Source organism: Pyxicephalus adspersus, chromosome 3, assembly GCF_032062135.1.
Source record: "Pyxicephalus adspersus chromosome 3, UCB_Pads_2.0, whole genome shotgun sequence".
Taxonomy (NCBI): Eukaryota; Metazoa; Chordata; class Amphibia; order Anura; family Pyxicephalidae; genus Pyxicephalus; species Pyxicephalus adspersus.
This window is the reverse complement of record NC_092860.1, coordinates 69,135,860-69,162,388: the sequence shown is the minus strand read 5'-3', so window position 1 is coordinate 69,162,388 and position 26,529 is coordinate 69,135,860. Positions and strand designations below refer to the sequence as shown.

The 26,529-nt window shown below is 39.7% G+C and overlaps 1 protein-coding gene across 1 annotated transcript in view; it reads right to left on the bottom strand.

The window, feature by feature from the left end:
* GIPC3 (GIPC PDZ domain containing family member 3) overlaps window positions 1–26,529 on the bottom strand; it is an 84,698-nt gene that overhangs the window by 17,187 nt on the left and 40,982 nt on the right. Inside the window, exon 3 of the mRNA XM_072407088.1 lies at window positions 19,340–19,520. Within this exon, the coding sequence (XP_072263189.1) occupies window positions 19,340–19,520 (181 nt within the window). The remainder of the gene's footprint in view (window positions 1–19,339; window positions 19,521–26,529) is intronic.

The following is a 26,529-nucleotide window of genomic DNA, read 5'->3' as shown; positions in this document are numbered from 1 at the left end:
TAGGGCCCTGGTGTGGCCCCAGGAGGAACACTCCCAGCAACCCCCTTGTGCCTGCAGGTTTCAACCCCCTAAGGAGGCTGTGGTGACATATCATGGAGACCTTCCATGCTGCTTCCAGGGCACTGAGGAGACCTCTTTCCTGATGGTGGGAGCCTTGTTCCTCTAGGTAAGGCTATGTGTCCTGACGATTTGCTGGGAGAGCAGCTTTTTCACTCCGGTGTACCTCTCCACCATCTGCACAAGTTAGTTTACAGTCTTGGGGTCTCCATGACTGACCCAACGTTGGGTCAGGAATGGAGCAATGAAGCCAGCCCATTTGTCTCGTAATCCACCCTTCCCACTTCGCAATCCTCTCAAACGTCATGAGAAAGGCCTCTACATCATCAGCTGGCGTCAGCTTCTGCAGAAAATGCTTGGTTGCTAGGGGCAACCGCTGTAGATTCTCGCCCCATAGAAAGCTGCTGGACCACCTCTAACAGCATTCTGGTCTTTGATTCACAAGGATTTCTGAGGGCCGCCAGTTGTACCTCTGTGGTCTTCTGTTGAGCTGTCTTCTTCTCCATAAAATATTTTGACCACTATGCTCCCCATTTGATGGTACTTGATTATGGGTCAGAGATAGACTTCATAGACTGAGTTATAGTCATGCCCTGTGAAAAGCATTATTCAGACTCATGAGGAATATGCAGTCCAGTTTTGGGCACTAGTTAACAAACATGACAGCATAAGTATGTGAAGGAAGGGCAATTAAGCTCAGCTATGAAGAAAGATTAGCTAAACCAAATCCATTCTGCCTTGATAAGAGGTTTAACTGGGGATATAATCACTCTATATAAAAGGTTCATATAGAGAAATTGCTTCAAAATTATTCAGTTAGGAAATATGGCAAAAAAAAGTGTCATTCTGCATCCCCCATGCAGAGTGACCTGTCTACACACCCTCCTCACACAGCCAATCTCTCAGCGTGTTTTTATAAGCTCATAATTACAGCCTGTTTGATGAATGGCGAGCTCAGCACCCTGCAGAGGGCTTGAACACCTACTCCAACCCTCATAAAACTCATACCCAGTTAGATTGCTTCTTCTCCATCCTCCCGGCTCTTAAAGCCACTGTAGCTTTTGATGTAGGAGTGATCTCGAAGTCCAATCACGCCCCCATGACTTGCACAGTGAAATTAGGCAGCGTACCCACCCGCCAATGCCATTGGTGTTTAAAAATTATCTCTTCAAATATGGACCCACTAAACAGGCCATAGAAAATGTAGTCTGACAGACTATCAACATTGTGTAAAGTGCATGAGGCAGTTACATGAGGTCATTTTATTAAGAAATCCTTCAGACTTAAGTGGAATAAGGAAGCCTTGCGAGATCAATTGACCTCTTCTCTGAGGAATCTTGAAAAGGCTATGTAGGCTTCACCTTCGGTCTCTTCACTTGTGGAAGTTAGGAACCCTTTGTTTTTTTCATTAAATGCCTTTTTTTAAAAAAAAAAACAAAAAGGCAAGGACCCCTCTATTCTGTCATTACCGCCACAGTGGTGAGGGCTGAATGGGAGTGCAGAGCCTCCTGGGATACAAACGTCACGCGTCCCAGGTGGCTTAGGCTCCGAGAACAGACATAGTTACATAGTTACATTTTAAGTCAGGTTGAAAACAGACATAAGTCTATTAGGTTTAACCATTAGGGAAATAAACATATCCCAGATATAAAACCCTATGGACCTAGTTGTTCCAGAGGAAGGCAAAAGAAAAAAAACAAGATGCCGATCTCACACATGCGCAGTGACATCGGCACTTTTTTTTTCACAAATACAGAAGCATGTCACGAATCTGTGCAAATAAAGGTGTCAGTTTTTATTTGTATATGAAGGTTTATGTGTTGGGGGTAATGACAGCAGCATAGACACAGCTCTCATCCTGCTCCTGTACAAAAGGTAGGATTATTGCACAATACAAGGTGGGAGGTCTATAGAACATGGCTGATTGCCGAGGTCTATAGAACACGCCCACTCTCTGGGAGCTCACACTGAGTCACAATCTCATAGAAAAATATAGGAGATGCGCACACAGACAGAGCAGACACAGTTTCTGACGGCATTGTACACGCCCAATCAGCTAGTAGTACGCATTCCGAAGATAGCATTTTTTCATAGGACACTGGCTTTTCATGAAAGCCACCTGTCACCTGAACATGAAAGTTACTTTTCATGGGGCCCTAATATGCAGCCTCAACCTGGGTGCTATATAAAACTTTCCAGGACCTTTATATGGGGCCTAGTCTTTCTGTGAGTTCATTAATCCTCGACATGAGGTAAGTGCTGAACTTTGATACTGCATTTAGCTTTGGAAAGTAATTGCAGAATCGCAATGACCCTCGATTGAAAGCATCTTTTGAACCTCCTCTGCCACTGCCTGCCTATGGGTTTCTGTTATCCAATAAGCTCTTGAGTCAGACCTAGACGTGGGGCTCTGTAACAATGTCGTCTTTAATGATGTTCGTGCAACCAGGCAGGAAATCTTTAGCCTCCTGTTTTTGGGATACTAACAGTGATTTAGCCATTTTTACCTGTGGCCCATTCCCTTGGGTTTCTGAAAGGGCTGGGGAGCAGGCATGAAGGCCTCTTAATCTTTCCCTTTAAATCTTTAAATGTTTCCTTTCCCTACCTTTTTAACAATCTTGTATGGTCCTTGTCACTTGGCCAGGAACTTGCATTCTACCGTAGTGACAAGGACAAACACATGATCACCAAGGCTAAAAAAGCGAACCTTTGCTGGTCTTTTGTAAACTCAACTCTGGGCCCATTGCATACGCTCCTTTATCACAGGCATAACTTTCCTGAATCTGTCCTGCAGATATGCGCTATCATATGTCTATGGGTGGGTGGACTCTTGTTCCTATGTCTTTTTCACATTGTTCAGTTGGCCGCGATGGTGTCAGTTAATTCAAACATGAAAACCCTGTGGATGACTGGGGCACCTCTTCAATTGCAAACATCAGTTATTGGAGGAGGCAATCCCAGTCCCTCCCATCTTTCTCTACTACCTTCTTTACCAACCCCTTTGGGTGTTGTTCTTTATCCCTAGCAGATAAAACAACTCTATCATGACCTTCATCTATTAACATTTCTGTGTAGGTAAACATGTGGAATAATTCTTCTGCTTTTATTTTAGAATTGGCTGTTTTTTAAAGAATTGCCTCAGGGTACTGAGTGGCATGGTCCAGCACTACTAAAATATATTGATACCTTCTAGCTTATTTAACCAGTGGTCTGGAATGGTCCAATGATATCTCTATGATAGGCAGTGGGACCAGCGGACTACATAAGTGGGCATCTGTAACAGACAATTGGCACTGTGGACAAATCTCACAGTACTGCTTTAACTCAACAAAGACCCCTGGCCAAAAGAATCTCTGCAGGATATATTGCTGGGTCTTTTCTGATGCCAGGTGTCCCCCCAGGGAATTTTTATGGGCTAAGTCCTACACTGTTCTGCGAAAGGGCTGGGGCGCAATCTACTGCTCTATATTCTCTGCCCGCATCTTGTCTACACAAAATAACAAATCCTGATTCACAGAAAGGTAAGAAAATACATTTCTGATTGAATTTGAAACCTGGGGTACCCCATAGTCAACGTGGGGTATCACAGCTAGGCTGTCCCAAATTTAAGTTGTGACACCTCAAGGTCCTGCAAAGTCTACTCTTCTGACTCCACTTCACCAGTTAAAACAGCAGAACTCACCAAGGAGTCCAGCAAAGCTTGGAGAGATGTTCCCCCTACTTTTACCACAGTCATATGTAGGACAGTTTGAGAAATACATACCAGCTGGGAAAACGGGGTATTTGTTGGGAAGCATCACACTCCATGGCCTGCAATGCAATTGGGCACCTAGCTGTGGTATGACCCTCAAATTGCCAGAGGATCGTCACTTTCAGCCTGGCTTAGCTTTTGGCATCCCTTGCAGTCAGGTCAAAATCTGCCTTCTGGGCATCCTCCATTAAGAATGGCACCACCAGGCCAGCCCTGGGCCAGACCTCCCTCCCTGCAGGAGATTGCTAGCTGGGATTACATTTCTGTGTCCTCAGGATAAAAGCTGGGCACCTCATATCTGCTGTCAGGTGTGTTACGTTGGCCTAACAAAATGCTTGAATGGGAAAAGGATAAAATGCCTTTTGCTGTGCCTATGGTTTGGCGTGAGCCAAAAGACCATCACTCGGACTGCTATCTCTGTATGAGTAAAATTGCTGGGTTTTCGAAGAAGATGTCAAAAATCATGATCCTGATTGTGAATCTGCTCTGAAGCCAGTGCCACATGATGCAGAGAATCCAGGGCCAGTCCCTCCTACATCTGTTGTTACTGACAGTGACATGTCGGATGAGGAACAGGAAGATGATGTCGATGGTAATGAATGTTATAAACCCCAATTTGAAGAGGGTAAGCCACATTTTAAAAGCCAATCAGATATAGATGATCTAGTAAGGGACCTGTCTTTGTCAAAAGAGAAGTCTGAACTGTTAGCCTCCAGATTAAAGGAGTGGAATTTGCTACAAAAAGGAACAACAACCTCACAGTTTAGTGATTGTCACACAAAGTTTGCAGGTATTTACAAGCTGGAAAATGACATTTGCTTCTGTACCGACGTGAGTGGTCTGATGATGGAGTTAGGTTGCGAATACATACCAGAGCAGTGGAGATTGTTCATAGACTCGAGCAAAGCAAGTTTGAAAGCTGTATTGCAGTATAAAGGTAACGAAAAACCTTCTGTTCCTCTTGCTCATGCAGAGGGAATGAAAGAGAACACAAATGGAACGTTTGTGGTGACCTGAAGGTGGTGGCACTCCTTTTTGGCCTGCAATTGGGATATACAAAATATATGTGCTTTCTGTGCCTGTGGAACAGTCATGATGACAGCAACCATTACAAAGTGAAAGAATGGCCACCCAGACCTGAACACACTGTTGGCCAGTACAACATGAAGCATAAATCACTCATTGATCCACAGAAAGTTTACCTTCCGCCACTTCATAATAAACTTGGAATAATTAGGAACATTGTTGTTGCAATGGATTGTGATGGTATGGGTTTTCGGTATCTGAAGGACAAGTTTGGAAATGACTAAACTGAAAGAAGGCATTTTTGTTGGTCCCCAAATCCTCAATTTGATGTGTGATGCCACATTCAGAGACAAACTCAACCCACTTGAACTTGCTGCTTGGAATTCATTTGTGCTAGATGCACAAAACTTTCTGGGCAACAAGTGAGCTGAAAACCATGCTGAACTCATGCTAACAGCATACCATCAACTTGGCTGCCGAATGTCACTTAAAATTATTTTCTTACATTCCCATCTGGACTTTTTCCCACAAAATTTGAGTGATGTGAGTGATGAACAAGGGGAGAGGAAACATTTCTGTTACAGAAACAAGATATCAAGGACGGTGCAAGCCCAACGTGATGGGCGACTACTGCTGGTTTCTGCAATAGGGACTGAAACACTTCTGAAGTGTGCATGTGTATTGAACAAGGACTCAGGTGAATTATGTGTAATTGTATATGTTGTTGCAACATAAAACTACGTTTTTGTAATATCATGGAACTATGAGGCAAAAGTTAGTTATGTATAGGGATTACATAGTAACTGCGGAACAAGAGAATGTAGCTAATCGTGTCTATACGCGTAATTAACTTAGGACCCTGATGTCCTAGGCAGAATCTTCCGATTTGGATTCAGCACACTTGATTAAGTATAGGACACATGGATTAGACCAAGAAGCAGACAATAATAATTTTTTTGTGATGGAGTGTAATATGCAGATCATATGGGGGACAGAAGGGGCTAGCTGACAGGTGATGCATCACGCAATTCACCTTGTAAATAGTACAGTTAACAATGATAAGTATACAGTACACATACAAGACTAATTGATAGATATATTCAGTACTAATGTCATAAATATAGTATATTATTTAACATCTATTTATTATTCATACGAAGCATAATCAATCAAATCCTATGTATTAACCTCCCTAGCGGTCTAATTCCTTCCAAATTTCCATGCAAAAAGCGGTACATTTTTTTGCATGTAAAATTATTTTTCATTGTAGGCTGTAATTCATAGGCATAACTCACTCATATTTATTAAATTTAATAATAAAATTTAAATAACAAAACACAAAAATCTGTTAAAAAAAAATTGAAACATGTAATGTAACTGTATAGTAGCATATATAATATATAATTATATATATATATATATATATTATATGAATCCAATACAAAATGATTTAAAATTTCCGCCGCTAAGTCCTGGCTGCACCGGCGCATGTACTGACATCACCCGGAAACCCCGTGGATCGAATCTGCACTTTGCAGGTAGAGATGAGAGGAGGCAGACCTGTCCCCAGGACCTGCGGGGGACCAGCAGGACGCTGGGAGACAGCGACAGAATACCAAGAATTCTTGGTTATTATTCAAAGCCATTGTCAAGGACTTTCTTAGAAACACACGAGCAAATAATTACACAGAAATTGTCCAGAAACTCTTGGAGGGATACAAAATGCTTGGCTGCAATATGGGCATCAAGGTGCATTTTCTGCATAGCCATCTTTCTAACTTCCCGCAAGACCTTGGTGCAGTCAGTGATGAGCAAGGTGAACGATTCCACCGAGATTTGAAGGTCATGGAAGGACGGTATCAGGTAGATGAGTACATCATGTACATATGATGGCTGGCTATTGTTGGAGCATCCCGCGGGATTGTCCTAACACTGAACACTCCAGGAAAAGCTATAGGCGAAAATTTTTACCTTAACCACTTACTCGATTAATTTTCAAATGTTTTACTGTAAAAAATATGTCCTAGAGCATCATAAAATTCATTGAATGAACAAAATACATTTAAATAAACAGTACATTTTATTATTTTTGACAAAACTGTATCATAAAAACTGGATGTGATAGCAAAAAAAATGTAATTTCTGGATTTACCACCCAGAAATTAGTAAAAAAACAAGTGTAAGATCTAACTCAACAAAAATGCATTCCCCAGTGTAGTAGCTCCACCTTGGTTCCTACTGGATCAAGAAGATCTATTGATACAGGGGATTTGGAGCAAGCCCGAGAAGCAATATTCTCGCCAACAGATCCGTCCCCAGCTCAAAACTTTATCCAGCGCTGACTGTAAAGGCCTTAGTTACAGTACTATAAAGGTTCAGTTGTCTGCATTATCTGTACTGACAGCAACAAGGTGGATGGATAATATGCTAATTCAACATTTCCTGAGGGCAGCAATTAAGATTAGTCCACTATTAAGGCCCTTATTTCCAACATGGGACGTGCCCTCTTACTAGCTCCTTTCTATCCCATAGAGGTGTGTTCATTAGAAAAATTAACATGGAAGACAGTTTTTCTTACAGCAATTACATCATCTTGAAGAGTCTCAGAGCTTCAGTCACTGTCGATTAAAGAACCTTACTGTTCCATTTCTTCAGGAGTACGTTTACATGCTTCTCCACAAACCTTCCAAAGGAAATTCAGGAGGAAAAAGATGATTCTAAGACGTTGGATATGGTCCATATAATATCTACTTATTTACAGAGAACACAAGGTTTCAGAAGAACGAATAACATGTTCATATATCCCAGCGGAGGGATCTCTAAAAGAGATGCAAGAATAATTTCCTTTTGGATTTTGGAAACAATCAAATATGCTTACTCCCTTATGGGCTTGGCTCCACCACAAAAAATCAAGGCCAACTTAATGAGGGGCATGTCGGCATCATGGGCTTCCTACGCAAAAGTTTCAACAGAAACAATTTGCAAAGCCCAATACTTTTATTAGACATTATAAACTGAATGTCGTCTCGAACACAGATTCAACATTTGGCTCATTGATAATACATTTAGCAATAAAGAAAATTGAAAAATATATATATATATATATATATATATATATATATATATATATATATATACAGATACATTTAATTAAATAAAGATGGTTACAGCTATATCAGTTGTCTGTAGTTATGTATTTTAAACCCTCTTTTCAGAATTTTTTTTTGCTTGCTACATCCCATTTTCCTTTCCAGACAACTCCTCCTGGCAGCGCAGTTCCCTCCCTTTTTTTGTCCTGTCGCATGAATTGATACTAAACAGGGAGACTAGGAGGTAAGGGCTTTTTATTTTGAATAAGTGGTCCTGGGGGGTTAAAGGAGCCGATAAAGGAAAATTACGGGTAAGTATGAAAACAACTTTTCCTTATCTCCCTTGTCCCATATGTTTCGACACTGTTAATCACCCCTTCTAATCCAAATCATGCGCTCTATTAATATCAGTGATCCTGCGCTCTATTGGTCTGCTTCCTACCTGTCTGACTGCTTCTTTCAAATTTCTTTCAATGGTAATTCCTCCTCTCCCACTTACCTCCCTTCTGGTGTTCCCCAAAGGTCAGTCCTTGGACCAGTTCTCCTTTCTCTGTACACCTCCTCTCTCAGTAGTTTCATATCCTCCCTTGTGTTACAGTACCATCTGTATGCTGATGACACTCAAATCTATCTGTCCACCCCTGACCTGTCTCCCTCAGTCCTGTATAAGGTTTTATGCTGCCTGTCGACCATCTCGACATAGATGGCTGAGAGATTTCTGAAACTCAACCTGGATCTTCCCCCGTCAAATTCCAAATCTCCCCTGCCATATTTCTAACTGTTATTAACACCGTGGTTCGTCCCTCATCTTGTTGTCTTGGTGTCACCTTCAACTCTGCCCTCTCATTTACCCCTCATATTCAGAACATTTCCAGGTCCTGTCAATTTCACCTGTGCAACATCTTCAAAACCTGCACCTATGTGTCCTCGGAGACCACCAAACTCCTTGTACATGCTCCTATCATATCTTGTCTGGACTCTATAACATCCACCCCCTAACACCTACACATGGTGCCAATCCGTGTGCGTTGATATCAGTGCACGCATGGTGGCGCTAATCATCCAAACTTTTAACTATTAAGGGGCAAGCCGTGGACAGCACCAGCGTTTGTCTGAACAGCTGCCGTCGGCTTGCTCCGCGTCTTAGCATTTCAAAAATTCAGGATTAGTAGTTAATCCCTTGTCAGCATTTTTTAGAAATAATTTAAAAACTACCAGCTTTCTATGTATTTGATTACTTCTTAGATAAGCTCTTTATTCTTCTTGATACATATTTGGTGGAACAATCATCAACATAGATGAAATAACCCCACTATCTCATCAGGTATAATTCCCCAAATACTAATCTAGTATTTGCTAATCTATGATTTATTAGTGAAATAATTAATTATTCAATTCCTAAGAAAGTTTCAACAACAAGAAAACACTACAGGTACGCCATCTTGTGGATAAATGTATTATTACCAACACTAAAATGTTACAATTTGTACATACAACATACAATAGATTATCATTAAACATTGTTTTATTACAGATTTTACTTGGATGTAGTTAAAAATATATATAAAAAACCTTCATCGCACAATATAATATTTTTCACCCAGTCATATGTAAGTAAGTACTATTCCTAAAAAATAGTAAAACCAAATTGCATAAGTGCATAACCTTTGTCTATGCCTATCTTTCTATATAGTCCATCTCCGGATACTTACCCCTTTGAAGTTGCATACACTGAAGCTAAATCTTCTATTATACCATGTACATATTGATTACATTCCACATGTAAGCATCTGTGATCAAGTAAGATATTTTATAGTACATTATTTTTTATATATATATATAAATTTTGCACTCCCCATTGATATTTGTGTTAATATTAGAGTATCCAAATCCATTTGACCACTTCATGAGATTGAATACTTCCTTCTCCAATTAGAATACATTATGCATGAGTAAGTCAGTTTGAAGTATATCTTATTGCTATATATATGTTAAATGTTATCATGGGATACATTATTTATACAATGTATTATTATAACTGTTAGGGTCTCTTTTTTTCCCCTGAAGAAGCCCATTTTGGGCAAAACGCGTCGGGTTTGAGACAGTAACTATATACTAATCATCATTATTGATGCGATCTGCCTATTTGGTGTTCAAAGACCTTTAAGGAGCATATGTTGGATCACTTGTGTACATATATTTTCTATAATTCCCTACGGGATATTATATTGCCTATGGTCCAGTCAATTTTGTTTGAAATACAATTATGTATTTTATGTATTGTTTATAAATAAAGGTTTTTTTAAAAGTTTTATAATACCTAGTCTGCCAGAAAAAGCCATCTTTTTATTTCTTAACTGGTCTGTAGTTACCTGGTAATGTCTTTGCTTCCTTTTTGAAGATAGGAACCACATTGGCCTTGCGCCAATCCATTGGTACCATGCCAGTGATTAAAGAGTTTCTAAAAATATATGGCTTCGAAATAACTGAGTTTAGATCTTTGAGGACAAGTGGATGTAATCCATCAGGTCCTGGTGCTTTGTCAACCCTAATTTTGCTCAACTCTCTCTGAACCATATCAATTTTGAGCCATTTAAGGCAGTGACATTGCTATTATGAATTTGGACTTGAGCTCTGCCATTTTCCTTTGTGTACACAGAACTAAAAAAGTGTTTAGTAAATCTGCCTTTTCTTTATTGTCAGTTACCAACTCAGAGACATCCTTTAATTGGCCTACATGCTTAGATCTGATCTTTTTGCTATTAATATATTTATAAATATATACAAAGGTGATCATTTTTTATATTATATAAATTTTTTTTTTTTGGAATGCCCTTTTTTGTACTTTATGGCTTTTTTAACATTAGCTGTAAGCCACATATGCTTTATTTTAACCTTTATAAACTTATTACTTATTGGACTATATTTTTCAGCATTTCTGTTCTGTGTTTTTTGAGGCCTTTATGTTCTCCCAGTCCAAGACACAGGGAGACACCCTTCGTAATGGAATAGTTGCTCTCTTAAAATTAAATGTTTTATCTTTCCTATTTTTGCTTCCTGTTTACAACTTACAATAAATTAAATCATATTAGGGTCACTGCTACCCAGATTTTCTTTTATATGCACATTTGTTATAAGCTCTGCATTGCTCCATCAGAGTATCATTTCTAGTTGGGGCTTCTATAGACTGTATCATAAAATTGTCTTGTAAAAAATTCATAAATTTCCCCCCTTTGGTGTTCCTGTAGTGCCATTACTCCAGTCTGTGTCTGGGTAGTTGCTGCTGCTTTTTTATCTGTGCTAGTAGTTGATTCTCTATTTCTTTCTTAGCACTGGGGGGGCCTATAGCAGACTCCAATAATTAATTGTGTGCTTTGCGTCCCCAGATTAAACCCCACCTATAATGCCTCAACCTTATTGCTTGCACATCACCTAGTGCACATCAACATTTCCTCTTTCACAATCACTTTCAGATTACTGAAAGGCAGACACCAACACCCTTTCGTTTGACTCCTTCTTTATGAAAGAGCGTATAACCAGGAATGTTGACAGCCCAGTTTTCACACTTAACTGTTCCTCACTAAAACACAGGAATCTCTCTCCTGCGCATGCAGGCAGTTTTGTCGCAGGGCGTGCCTCTGTTTCCAAGCTTTATCAACTTCATCCATGCCACTGTCCAATCAGAAAATAGTCTCTTGATCAGCCCTGGCTATTCAGTTAGCTCACGGACTGCACTCAGCGTTCGTGCAATGTGTCTCGAGTTCCTAGTTCTGTGAGCTAGTTCCTGTTCCCCTGTGGCTTAATTCAGTGTTTCCTCTGTCCAGCTCCTGTGTTAACCCCTCGTTGTCTAGTCTGTTGGTTCCCGGTCAACTTCCCTGTGCTGTTGCAGTGTTTTTGTCAGTCTGTGGATATTCCTGTGTCACCTTTGCCCCATGTTGCTTCCAGTGTATCCTGTGTATCCTGTGTTCCCTGTGCCCACAGTGGCCCCTGTGTCACTAGTGTCTGTCTCCTGGATCCTTGACAATTGACCCCTAGCTTGTGACCTGACCTCTCTTGTTTGCTGCCTGTCTCGACCCCGGCTTTCCTCGACTTTCCGCTTGCCTTGTGATATTGTACCGTGCTTGCCAACCTTGGTGTGCCCAAGGACCGCAACCTGGCTGTAACCAGCAGCACCATCACAGGCTCTGGAGAAGACCTGGTTACTGCTTAGACTCTGTGCCTTGGCCCCTTTCAGGGCTCACACCACCTCCATACAAGCCACAGTGCCCCCTAGTGATCCTGTCTCTCCGTGCATGACACCAGTCATGTGAAGAACAAAGCCAGGTTTCACCAACCAGGTTACACCAACTAAATCATTATGCTCTTTATTCATTAAATCTTCCAACTCCCCTATTTTGTTTGCCAGACTTCTAGCATTGGTGAACAGGCTCTTTTAACCATTGTTGCACTTACCAGCACTGTTTGTTAAATCCTTTTGTTTTTCAAGTACAAATAGTACTGTACAATTCAATGTTTGTGTGTAAATTTGTGTAATTCCAATTACCCAAATGGTCTTTCTCCCCTTGTTGTGGTTTGAAAATATTGCTACCATTAAGATGAATATTCTTCTACTATATTTATTCTGCACCCCTCCTATTGCTATCTCAAAATTTTACATGAATAACCTCCAATCCAAGGTCATGGATTTCATCTGGGGCCATCAGAGAAGCAGGATTTCATGCACAATGCTATTTGCTCCCAAAATCTGCAGGGGTTTGGGCATCTACTAGTAGACTAGCACTACTCGAACCTTTGGTTGCTTAAAAGTTACCCTGGGATTCTTTGTAACTCCTTGGACTATTACACGCCTTGCAGTTGGAGCTATCTTTTATGGATGACCACATCTGGGTAAGGTAACAACGGACTTGAATTTACCCCATTTGTACACTGTCTATGTGTTAACAAATTGGACATTTTTTGAGATGTTCTTGTAACCTTTTTCAGTTATGGGCATTAACAATTTTTTTTCTGAGGTCTTAAAACACTTTTTTTATTCGAACCATAATATTCATCCACAAATGTGTTGTATATGAGATCAAGCTTTGGTGGATCATCAATCTAAATAAAACAGGTTCTCACAACTGATTGTCATCCCATTTATTGAAAACAACAGACTCTGATTTTACCTTCAAAATATTTGATTATCCTAAGAATTTCCTTTTTGCCACACGCATACTTTTTTCAAGTACATGACTGTGAAGTGAGGGGGATCAGTACATCGCAGGACACTGTGAGGTCTTTTCAAAGTCTGTTTATTGAAGTACAGGCTTAAGTCAAACAGCTTCACTTCAGCATAAACATAACACAAAAACAGCTTAGTCTAGCGGAACAAAAAAAGTTTGCTTTAGCAAATAAAGTCAAACAGACAAAGTCCTGCTGTTCAAGTGGCTACCCCAGGATTGGACCTGGTACTCAAACGTATCAAGTGTTGCAGTTTCAAATGTCTTTACTCCCAAAAACAGCATGGATTGGCAGCTTGCTACCTGCACTCAGACTGAGACTCATACTGCCCCACCTACTTCCAGAAAGCCACAGACACAACTGTCAGGTGAGTCGGAAATCCTTGGCTGTACTGCGTTGGGATAGGAAGGCCCACCCATATCTTTTCCTCCTATCCAAGAGTCTGGGCCCTGTAATAACTTAAAAAAAATGGACACCGCAGGTCGCCAAGCCAAATTCACAAAATATTTTGCTGAACTTTCCGGACTCTCCTTTTCAGAGGAACCATGACCTAAAATAGGGAGGAATATATCTATCATCCAGGACCTAGCCCTGGCATCCTGTACAATGACTATTTATTAAAATTTTTGCTTCATTTGGTAAACTAGATTTTCTTCAGCAACTTTTAAGAATTGTTTGAAAACCAGATAATGTTCACAGAAGGGTTTACTAACTTGTTACTAATTACCATGTCAGTGGCATTTAAAGGTTTAAAGAACACCTATAACTACCCTGTTTCCCCGATGATAAGACACTGTCTTATTTTTTTTTGAAGGGCAAAATATGCTCTAGGGCTTATTTTCAGGGGATGCCTTATCTATCTGTCAGCCTCGCTTTTCACTGCACCCCTCCCCCTGTCATCCCACTGCACCCCTCCCCCGTGCACTAGTCGTCACTGTCATCAGTCCGTCGGAAGCTCGCTTTTCACTGCACCCCTCCCCCTGTCATCAGTCCGTAGGAAGCTCGCTTTTCACTGCACCCCTCCCCCTGTCATCAGTCCGTAGGAAGCTCGCTTTTCACTGCACCCCTCCCCCTGTCATCAGTCCGTCGGAAGCTCGGAATGACTCGTGAGCTTCCGACAGACTGAGGACAGTGACTCGTGTCACGGGGGAGGGGTGCAGTGAAAAGCGAGGCTGACAGATAGATAGTTTCACATACGGTAGGATGAGAGAAAGAGCCGCAGCTTCCCATCCAAGAGCATGCGGAGGCGACGGAGACGGAGAGACCACACGGAGTCACCCACCGTACCACCCGATTCGGGTAAGTGCAGGTATCGGTGGGTGGCTTATTTGCGGGGGGGGGGCCTTATTTTAAATTTTTTTCTAAAAAGGGGGGGCTGTCTTATTTGATGGCCCTGCCTTATCATCGGGGAAACACGGTATGTGTTATTAAAATAATATTACTTTAAATACAGTACCCAGAGCATCACTTGGCATCACTTATATTGATGCCACTGCTCTGCCCACTTTGAACCCCAAAGCTCCCACCCACCTAGAATCCCTGTTCGAGAAAGATGTCTTGTGTCTGTGCCATTTAATCCGTGCCATCAAATAAGAGCCCAGGATCTGATGGCTTAACTTCATTATTTTATGGTACTCATATTTCTAATTTTGTCCATTTTTGATCCTAATATCCATAATTTCTCCCACATCTACTCTTTAAACCCAGGGCCCAAAAGTTCATAATACACATGTCCTCAAAGACCTGAGCTCAGTTATTTCAAAGCCATGATTTCTAATTTTTAGAGACTGTTTAGTCACTGGCAAGGTTCCGATGAATTGGCGTAAGGCCAATGTGGTTCCTATCTTCAAAAAGGGAGCAAAGTCATTACCAGGTAACTACAGACCCATTAGTTTAACATCCATAGTTGGAAAGGTCTTAGAGAGTTTGCTAATGAAACCACATATAAGAGTTTCTGCTGGAAAATAATATTATAATTGATAGTATATAGGTGATAGTCAACATGGCTTCAAGAAAGACAGAAGTTGTCAAACAAATTTACTCTCTTTTTATGAGGAAGTAAGTAAACAGGTAGACAGTGGAATTGCAGTTGATATAGTGTACTTGGACTTTGCTAAAGCATTTGACACTGTACCCCACAGACCGTTAATATGCAAGTTGGGGTTTAGTTTGGGATTAAAAATACCATTTCTGTGTTTGCAGATGACACCAAACTATGTGCTGGAATTAGGTCCATACAGGATGTCTATAATCCACAAGCAGACCTGGATGTACTGTTTGATTTGGCAGCCAAGTGGCAAACGACATTTTATATAGATAAATGTAAATTTATGCACTTGGGAGCTAACAACATGTATGCTTCATGCTGTCAAGGAGGAATACATTTGGGGGAGTCAAAAATGGAAAAGGCAATGCCAAGCTGCAATATCTAAAGATGGTAAAGTACTTTCTTGTATTAAAAGAGGAATAGACTGCAGAGATGGAGACATTATCCTGCCCCTGTACAAAGCATTGGTCAGACCACATCTGGAATATGCAGTCCAGTTTTGAGCACTAGTTCACAAAAAGGACATTGTTGAATTGGAGAGAGTGCAGAGAAGGGCAACTAAATTAATAAAAGGAATGGAGGAGCTCAGCTATGAGGAGAGATTAGCTGAACTGAATCTATTCTCCCTTGGGAAGAGACATTTAAGGGGGGATATGATCACCCTGTATAATTATATAAATGGTCCTTATAGAGAACTCTCTTCCCCATTATTCACTTTGAGATCATTACAAAGAACAAGAGGGCACTCTTTGCGTCTGGAGGAAAAGAAGTCTAAGCTCTGGCTGCATGCTGCAGCATCACTTGCATCCCTGTAGCCATGAATTTTCCACCTTTCCTGGCATACCCTGCACAGACACTGAGACACACTGTGCACAGCTGAAGGGGATTCTGGAGTAGGTGCTGCAGCCAATGAAATGATTGTTCAGTCCTGTTCTGCCATTGGCCTTTTTAAACCTCTCCAGTTCCAGGCTTAGGTTGCTTGATCCTCAGTTTATTTCCTGTCTCTCTGCCAGCTAGCTGTCTGTTTGGATTTTCTGTATTTGACCTCGGTCTGTCACCTTACTCTGCCTTGTCCACTGCCTGCCCTGATCTCGGCCTGTTACTTGACCTCACCTTGCCTACTGCCTGCTCTGACCTCGACCTGTTACTTGTCCTCAACTTGTCTGCCTCCTGCCTTGACTTCGGCCGGTCCATTGCCTTTCCTTGACTGATTGTGTTCTGGCCTCATCGCCATTCTCATGCTCAAGTCACCTGATCCCTGGGGGCCATAACCTGGTGACCTCCTTGCAGCAAAGTAGCCCGGTGGCCACTGACCCATCACTTTTTGCAGGTGCGTTGGTGAAGACCCAGGGGTCACTTAGGTTCCAAGCCTCAATTAATTCCGTGTCAACTGCAAAGGGAAGGCAACCCATAACAATTGTAATCATATTGGGTTTATTTCTGATAAAAAAGCTAGGGATAGCATCCTCAAAATAGTTCTTCTCACGCATCCTGCTTGGGTCACGCATATATTGATGTGTCTACACAATATATTGATGCCGAAAAAGGTCTTCAGCTGGACCTTCATTAGTGAAATAGGACTTTGCCCCATATGCTTTCATGGATAGCCATCCTTTACTCTATCCCTACAGCAAAATTGGAGGATGGGGCCTTATCAGATCTCTTTCACATTTCCAATGGTGCTCAGCAAGGGTGCCCTCTGTCACCCCCCTTATATGCTTTCATTTTTCAAGGTATGCAGGTAAAACACCAAAATACAAGATTTAGCATTTTGCAAACAACCTCCTTCTGTATGTTTTTTTATCCCCTCACATTTTTTATTCCATCTATTCTCTGGTAACAGGAGACCTGAACAAATCCAAACTTCACTTATTCTGGTTTGCTAGGATTATTTACTTTACTACTAAAATGGATAAATTGCTTCATTTATTCAAGGCTTTTAAAAACTGTTTATTTCCAATTTGTTTCCCTCCAGCTTTTTTTGTAAGACACATATGCTCTTTCATATGTGGCAGAACATATTTGTATTGCATTCCAATATTTTGCCCAGTCCAAAGCACGAGGGGGTATGGGGGTGCCACATATTTTTTCTTATTACCACACTTCTACTTTTTTATTTAGTTAGGTTATTTAATTCATTATTAGTTAATTTAATATTGGGTTTAACAGTCAGGATCAGAAAAGTTTGGTATCTTTGAAAACTTAAACTGGAGTAGGTTTCTGTCTTGGTTTTAGTACCATCAGTTGTTCTCATTCATAACTTTATTTTCCAATTGAGCTGTTATTACTCTTACATCCTTTGAAAAAACCTGCTCCTCCTGCACAACACTGCTAAAACTGTGTGGACTTTGTTCAGTTTACCAATAATATGCTTGTTATGCTTTCAATTTTCAAGGTATGCAGCTAAAACATCAAAACTCAAATTGAAATGTGTTCTGTATTACGCTTACATCCTTCCATCCAGGAAAAAACCTGCTCCTCCTGCACAACACTGGTACAACTGTGTGGACTTTGTTCAGTTTACCATTAAAATTGTGGAGCTATTTTTCAATTTCAATTTCAATTGGCCATCAATGGCAAACACCTTTTTCTGAATTTTTGTAGATGACATCATAGTTACATAGTAAGTCGACTTGAAAAAAAAGACATAAGTCCATCAAGTTCAACCCCATAGGGAAATAAACATATCCCAGATATAAAACCCTATAGATATAGTTGGTCCATAGGAAGGCAAAATCTCTCCTCATAGCTGAGTTCCTCCATTCCTGTTTAGTTGCTTTTCTCTGCACCTTCTCCAATTCTACAATGTCCTTTTTTAGGTTTATTTCAGGTGAGGTCTGACCAATGCTTTGTACAGGGGCAGGATTATGTCTTCATGTTATGCCAGGTGTCAGTGACGCTCACATAAATTTGTCTCAGGGACCCCAAACTGACAACACTGTATTTGGTTTATCTACACCAGATACCTATCCAGTGATCTGTGTTAATTGCACTTGCAGGGAGAGATAACAAAAGCCATTAGGTTAACAAGAAAATTTATTGCAGCACACACTACATATATCACACACAATATTATTATCATAGAGAACAAAACCACTACGAAAACTACATGCATAAGAACAATATTCACTGTTGCTGTTTCACACAATGCCCCTATGGGCCCTCTCCTTGTAATTGAACTAATAATAACATAAGATACAAGCTAATCATCAAACATACAATTAAGATAAGACATCACCACATGCAACAACCGGTAACACTTCGGGCTGATAGAGACAGCTTTATCAGTCAGGGATCAGCTAGGCAAGGTTCCTGGACAACACTTCTGCTTCCAAGAGTGGTCTAATTTGCCTCAATCTGCCCTCTCCCATTTATGCAAACATAATTGGGTACGGCGAGAAAACAGCTTTTGATGGCCCCTGGCAGGTGGTCAGATTGTTATCAGCCAATATCGAGATGCTATCAGCTATCCAACGTAACTGCGCCACAAGCCCGTCATCTGGCTTATCAATGGCATCAGCCTTTAGTAACACATCAAACATTTATTGTATATCTTTAGCATTACTAATATTTATATGCTTTGACCTAGTCACACTGTTCTCCACCCTGTAGCACCTCACCCCTCACTTCTGATTCTTCTTGGTATCTCTGACAGTTTACACAGAACTCCACTGTCAGTGGACTACTCCCTGCTAGAGCAAGTCAACAAAAGAATGAGATTAGCTTTTACTACTAGTTTACGACAAGTTTACATCAGCCTGCTGCGGCATTTTTTATTATCAGATTCCATATCTTTTGGATTGTTTGAAATGTTATTGATGACACTTTATTCACACAATCACTAATGGTCCAGCCATGTCACCTTTGTATCACACTCCATCTCTGCAGTCTATTCCTCGTTTAATACAAGACAGATTACTCTTTTAATCGGCAGCACTTCTGGATTAGTAGATCATCAGCCCCCTGAACATGTAAGCAGCACCATCATTGACGTTAGTTTACCATGTAAAGAATTGTTTGATTCTGTAGGATGGGTTAGAGAGAGGTTTCGTAAAGAATTGAGACATTTTTAGACAAGGCATAGATAAAGTAAAAAAAAATGTTATTGATTAGGTTCTCTATTTCCCAAAAATGTAATGAATTACTCACCAAAGGCTCTTTTTGGCTGAACTAGACGCAAAGTAAAAGTCTCGTTTTTTGGAAGTTCCCTTAACATCTTTGCAACTTCATAATGTCGACATCCCACAATCGTCTGATCATTTATGGATTCAATATTGTCACCCACATTGACGGTCTTCAGACGGTCAGTAATGCTTCCTTCCTTAATTCTCTAATTAGGATAATAAAGAGTTAAACACTTGATCAATTTTATAATACAATATATCTTAAATATAAGTTTATAACCTAAATTTTCACTTTTTCTGCTTTAGATATTGGACCACCTTTATGAACAACAACTAGATTATGATGTTAATTTCTTATACTTTTAAGGCATATATAAATGGTCTTCATTTTAAAACCTAAAGTAGTTGTCACTACAGTTTCAAACAGCAAAGACATACAGGTAAAAGGCAATATACTATACCTTTCTGACAGCCCATATTATAAAATGTGATTATAATGTTGCTCTTTCGCACTTGTAAGTATTAAACACATCTAACTATGTGATACCTGCTACGCCAGCTGAACACAGTTGTTCTTCTGGTTAACTGCAAATGAAAGGCCAAATACTTGCAGACTGATCATAGAGCAGAATTGCTGTAGATTTTTAAGACACAAATGCCATTGGAAAGTTAAATAAATAATCTCTTCTTTTTTACAGATATGTCTTTTTAGTAGTTGACATATAGCTCTATCTTTTAAACAGTGGGGAAAAAACTTGCCCCTGATGGTTTGCTATGGGCTTAGTCAATGTTCTTGAAAGTTAGTGAAATCATAAGCTGAACACCGTGTATTACCTGGCAGGAGCTGTGCTACTTTTGTTATTAGCAAACAACATTACCACTGGCTTGTGCCACTCCTATAAGCCACTAGCCAATGTTAACTCTACCTGCAAAAAAATATGATATTCCTAGTTTTGACCCTGCTGTGACAGGTTTATTAGAAAATTTTGTTCCCCCAGATAAAAAGCATCAGTCCATATTAAGTAACACTGCATGTGATTGAGTGAATCACAAGACAAGAAAAAGTCAAACTCACTCTCATAAGATACCATGTCATAACCAAACAGGAAACAAAATTGATTTGCAGATATCAGAAGCAAGCAATGGGTCACAATTACTGTGTTGATAGATAAATTCACACATAAACTGTATTTTTTGTTTTATTTTTAGTGTTAAGTTTTAAGTTTAGTCATCACCAGGAATCCATCACCAGAATTTAGAAAAGAAAATGTAAAAAGAAAATTAAACATTTTCTGTATAACAATCTTTAATGTGGGGAAAAACTTTTTGACATGAATCAATAACAAACATGTATGAAATCAAACAAATCTTAATATAGGCATACCTATTTTAGAAAATAAAAAAAAAATAAAAACATTTATTGTATTCTATGTTGCTGCATTTGATACTTTGCTTACCATTTAGCACAATAGGTTTTATTTTATTTTTTTTTGTTTTTTACTTTTAATGTTTTAATGTCCATTTTGCAATTTTGAAGTCAATGTTAATGGTATGTTATTGTGTTTGTGGCCATATTGTTTGATTGCAAAATTCTGGCTTTATTACCACTTTTCAATATTTGTCCTGCATAAATATTTTCTAATCCAGTTTTCCACCCTTCATAGGCCAAAATTGCATATTGGTTTGGTAAGTATTTTTTGAATTCAATAATTGTTGGGCCATTTTTGAACTTGGCTTTACATGAAAGTGTGGGTTTACATGTGTTTTGTTTGTTCTTTTTAATTTTTTTGTCATTTAGTGTAAATTTAGTGATGTGATGTGTGTGTTTTTTTTTGTTTTGATGTATTTTTATATTTTATTGTGACCATTTAGCAAATGTTTCTTTTGTATAAAGTTGTTTGTAAAATTTTGTTGTTTGTTTTTGGGGGTTTGTTGTTATGTGATCTCCTGTCCAATCTCCCAGGACACACAGTTTAAAAAGTCAATTGTGATTGTTTTTAAGCTGTTCATTTCTCTGAAATATTTGTAAGGCTAAAAACAGCACAATTGTCTTGTTAAAACTCTTGTTAAAAAGTTGTTTGATGCGCATAGTTGTGCACCAAGGTTCAGGAGCGTGTAGCTCATAGTTGTGCACCACGGTGGACCGGCTATGTGTGCATGAACTGTTTTATCAGTTGAAAAATGCATTGCACTTTTGCACAGTCCTCATTCAGGTAAGTTTGTATTTTTTGTGTATATTGCTTGTTTTGCTTCATATGCACTCATGTATGTATAGACATGAGAGCACATAAAGCAAAACATGTATGTATGCATTTAGATGTGTGTACATATACATAGAAAAGAGAAAAAATATAGGAAGAAATAGGCAAAGAGGGCTTTTTGGACCATATTTCTTCACATTGCAAAGATTGCCTATTTGTTCCTATGATTTCTTATATCATGGGCTTGGCTACAAGCAATATTTATGGGGGATATTGCTTCTGGTTAAAAGAAGGAATCCACCTTTATGTGCTTCCACTACCAAGCTGAGGTGAGTAAGTCAATTATATATAGTGAGCCAAGATCTAAAATTTCATTCAAACCTGCAAAAACACCCTGAAGGGATGGAAAAGCAAGAAAATGTTTGGCACAAAGTGGCCCTGGAAGTTTTAGATATTAGTACTATTTGTTTAGTGTAAACACCTAAATAATGCATACACTCCAGTATTTATGAGCATTAAGTTAAGCAACAACACAACATCTGTTCATTTCTAAGAGTGCCTGACCCTGCTTGTGAGCTTGGCAATCAATGTGGTTTGATGTTGTGCTTGGCAACCTGGACCTCCTTCCATCACCATCAGAGGTGTGTTAGAATGAGTATGCAACTCAGTGGGCAACTAATTGACAACCAGTTTGGACAGCAAGTAGAAGTGTGCTAAGATCAGGCAGCACAGCACCGACAACAAACCTATAACACTACCACTAATGAACAAAGGAGTTGTGTGGGGGCAAATCAACATGAGTGAAAATGTCAGACTATTAAAAAAAAGAAATAAAAAGCATGACAATTTATTCAGAAAAGGACTATGAACATAATACATTCAAATACCAATATGTGACAAAGGCAACGAGGGGGTTCAAATAGGAGTTTGGTGTGGAAACCATGCAGACATTTGTACGTAATACTTGTGGAAAAAATGACAACACATTGCTGAGGAATTGCTAAACAACAGAAACTGGCATTACAAACCAGGCACAAAAACATTGCAGCAACAGATGAGGATTACAAAAAATCACATCAACTTAATTAACCCCCCCCCCACACACACACACACAAACCAGTCCAGTTAAAATAGTACTAATGAAAATGCATATGTATTTCTATACATTTAAATGTATTTTGACATACACACACAAGTGAAATCACTAAACATTCCTTAATACATGTATTAAAACATGTTTGCCTATAATCCTTTACTAAAATATTTGATTTCTCTAAAGTCAAACTAGAATGAAATTTTAATCAGGTCACAAAAAGTAACAGCAAGTACAACAAATGTAACTATAAATGAAGCAAGTTTGTGACTGAGTAGAATATAACATAAAAAGTAGCAAAAAAACATCAAGCATTAAAGATTCAAACTGACCTGTAAAATGGACTGGAGATGCGCACAGAACAGGGCACAGGTGAGCGCTAATCAATTGCTATCACCTCACCATTGAGGTTATCATCTACTCCTGAATCGCACAGCTGAAATTTATTCGCCTTAATTGGCGTATTCAAGATCTTTGCTCATCTTAGCAGGAAACCGGCAGGCGAGTTGACTAGAACTCAGGCCCGACTCGCCGTAATTGAACAAAAGTTGCAATTTTTGATTGAACACATAAGCGGGAAAGAGTGGGTCACCCCCCAACTGCCGGAAAGAAATATGTCCAAGTCTTCAGGAAGAAGCCACTCCCCCTGCGCCTTCATGAGCCACAAGGGACTCCATATATCCAGGGAGATAACACCCGGGTCCGAGCAATAAATAAGACCTGAACGGTTTTCCCTGTTGACTGAGGGCATGTGTAACCCCTCCAGCTCTTACAGCTCTTAGGATCAACTGAAAAAACTTTATATATAAACAAGTTAAAAAAAAAATTAGTTTTGAACCTAGAGACCAGTAACAAGACTATGTCCCATAGGGACTGCAAACAAGTTGTGGACTTGGCAGCCACTGAGATATAAAGCTATAAAGCGAATAAAATATAGACCTTAAGCTGGTAAAGGGGGATCCTGAGATGAGATGCTGAATCTGGAGCCAGTAGCCTGGGATAATAATAGGGGGCTTAATATCTCCCCTGTGGTGAAATGGAGAGCCGGGGCCTGGTGATGTTGGTAAGGTCTTATGAGGAGGCTGAGATGGCCTGTGATCTGGGGAGATTTGATCTGCTTGGGTGGTGGCTGGAGAAGATTGAGGGAATGCAGTCTCCCATCCTCTATCTGTGAACCCCATACTCCTACCTTGCTCAGCTCTCGGTTTTTCTTCTGTGGCAGAGTGTGCAGCTGCATGATCTCCTCTTGTGGCAGCCATCTTAAGAACAGGCCGGGTGGTTTGATATCGCAGAATGCAATCTTTAGCTTTGGTCCTGGACTTCCCCACCATCCTTAATCAATGCAGGGCAGAATCCGGATGCTGGCAGTGCTCTTCTGTAGTGTGGCTGTTGATTCCCACTGCTGAAAGAGCCGGTAAAGAAGCCGGAGGGGTGCCGAGCAGTCTAGGCAGCGACCTCCATGGACGCCAGGGCATGCGCATTCATAGGACTTACAACTGAATATTGTCACTTCAAGTGGTTCAATATACCTAAATGTAATTTGTGACTACACACCTATGGATGTATAAGACTACACATCTACACCCTATGGATGTATAAGATGTATATAGCTAGTCACTGAAAACCGTTTTTTTATCTTTTTTCTTTCTTTTTTGTATATTATTGTGGATGAAAATTGTCTTACAATTATTATCTGATTAAATAACTATTTCAAAACAAATGCAATGCCGGGGAGCAGACCCTTGATAATATAGGAGGCTCACAAGATGGTGATTCAATAGATATTGATCAAGCACAGTTCTATATTAAAAAATGCAAGGACAGGTGAAATTACTACAAATTCAGAACTTACAAATGGAACATAAATTCACCACATAGATAGCACAATAGGTGGTAAACTGGAGTCCTTTAGTGCTGAACTATGTGCTTTATGTATGATGAAAGCCAAAGCGAATTTACCACAATGTAAAAAGACGTACTAAGAATATCGCAACATATTCTGTAGAATGTTAGCATGGGCCCTTAGAGGACATAGGGAGTGCACATTTCCTACTCTTTATTGTGGACCAAACTGGTCAGAGGCTGCACTGTGTGGATGCGATTGCAAACACCTTGTGTAATTAATTTTTATACAGATCTCTATAATATTCGGCCTACTTCAAACCAGGAAGCAACATTTTATAAGCAAGAATCAATTATCAGCTACCTTGAGAAGAACAGGACAGACAATCTTTAGAGGCCCCTCCAACTATAGAGGATCAGTCTAGTCCACTCCCATCGATCAGGCTCTTGGCCAGGATGGTTTAGTAAAAGCTTTTTAGATATCCTAGGACCTTTTTTTTTTAAAGATTTTTCCTTATAAATCTTACTATGCTGGGTTCTTAGACACATCGACTAGTAATATTTATTAGGAGATATGAATAAAGAGGACCAGTGTAAAGTTTCTTAGATGAGGAGTTGCTTTGCACAAATGCACATTTGTGTTAGCATTTTCAATATCAATTACCATGGATAAATTGGGGGCGTTATTGTGGTGTCATGAACTGGTTATGGTCATTCTGGCAGCAAAAAGGATATGATTTATAATCACTCTAAATGGAGGAGGGAAAGTTTCAATGTCTAGACTTATGAATGTAGTCCTGAAAATATTCTTAAATACAGAATTACAAAAGCTGCAATATTGTTTGCTTTCCAAAAGCATATGGAGGAACATGGTGTCTCTCCACACTGTCTCCAACACTGAGGAAACTTTGCCAATCTATTTGGAGTTCTATACCATCCTATTTTTTATATGATTACCAATGAGAAGTAAATTTTGAAGCTTGAGCAATTGAGAGTATAGTTTTCTTCCCTTTTTTATAGGGAAGGTGGCATTTAAGTCCCCCCCCCCCCCCCCAAAAAAAATAAATAAATTATATAAATAGGTAACTTGTACCATTTGTCCTTATTTTGCATCATAACACATATATTGAAATTCTATATAGAGATTCTAAATAGTCTTTCCCTACCAGTAGTGATTTTTCAATATGGGATGCCTATATTAGGAATATTACATTTGGAGGTATTAATTTTCTAATAAATAATTTTCTAAAATAGTTAAATTGTAGCCGTAAGTGCTTCCAAAGAAGATGCTGAATTTGTCAAGATAATTATAACACTGTCAGTAAAAAAGCCAAAAACATGGTGTTCTTGGTGATCTATTTTTTAAGCCTTTGATTAGGTGGTTTAGCCTGATTGTTTAAAAAAAAAATTGGTGATCTAGCTGCGCACCGGGCATGTATTTAGGACTGGTGCTGCAACCCACAATCTAAACAGTGGGTGTTACTAGAACAAACTTTTTTCCAACACCCTTGCACATTGTGCCTTGGTTACCACTTATGTCGATTCCAGAACTTTAGATTCATCCTACAGCTATAGGCTATACCTGGGAAATAGGTGTAAGGAATTTCCATAGTTTGCATCTTTCACCCTCTAAATCATCTCTATTCCCTATCTTGGTCAACCCGTCCTTCACCCCTGGGCGAACTATTGTCAGCAGATATCTGCAGAGGCACGTCATTTCGTCCACTCAGAAAGATTGGTAGGGAGGTTGGAATTGAGCAGAAAGAACAGCTCTGGTGACTATGGTTTGGACTTTTGGAGGTCAATACAACTCCATTTTCTACAGTGAGCCTATGGTTGCAACATGTCAACAAAATGCACCGCATGGAGGCCCTTACCTCCTCCATTTGGGGGATCAGCAGGAAATTTGCTAATACATGGTTTTACTGGTCCCAATTTACCACATCCATGGAATATTATCTCCACTTTGCCTCTATACATCTGTCTCAATCTATACATCCCTCCAGTTTGCAACGGTCACACCCCCTGACCCTATCACAATGGACCCACACCCTTTTCATCTATCCTCTACCCTTCTCC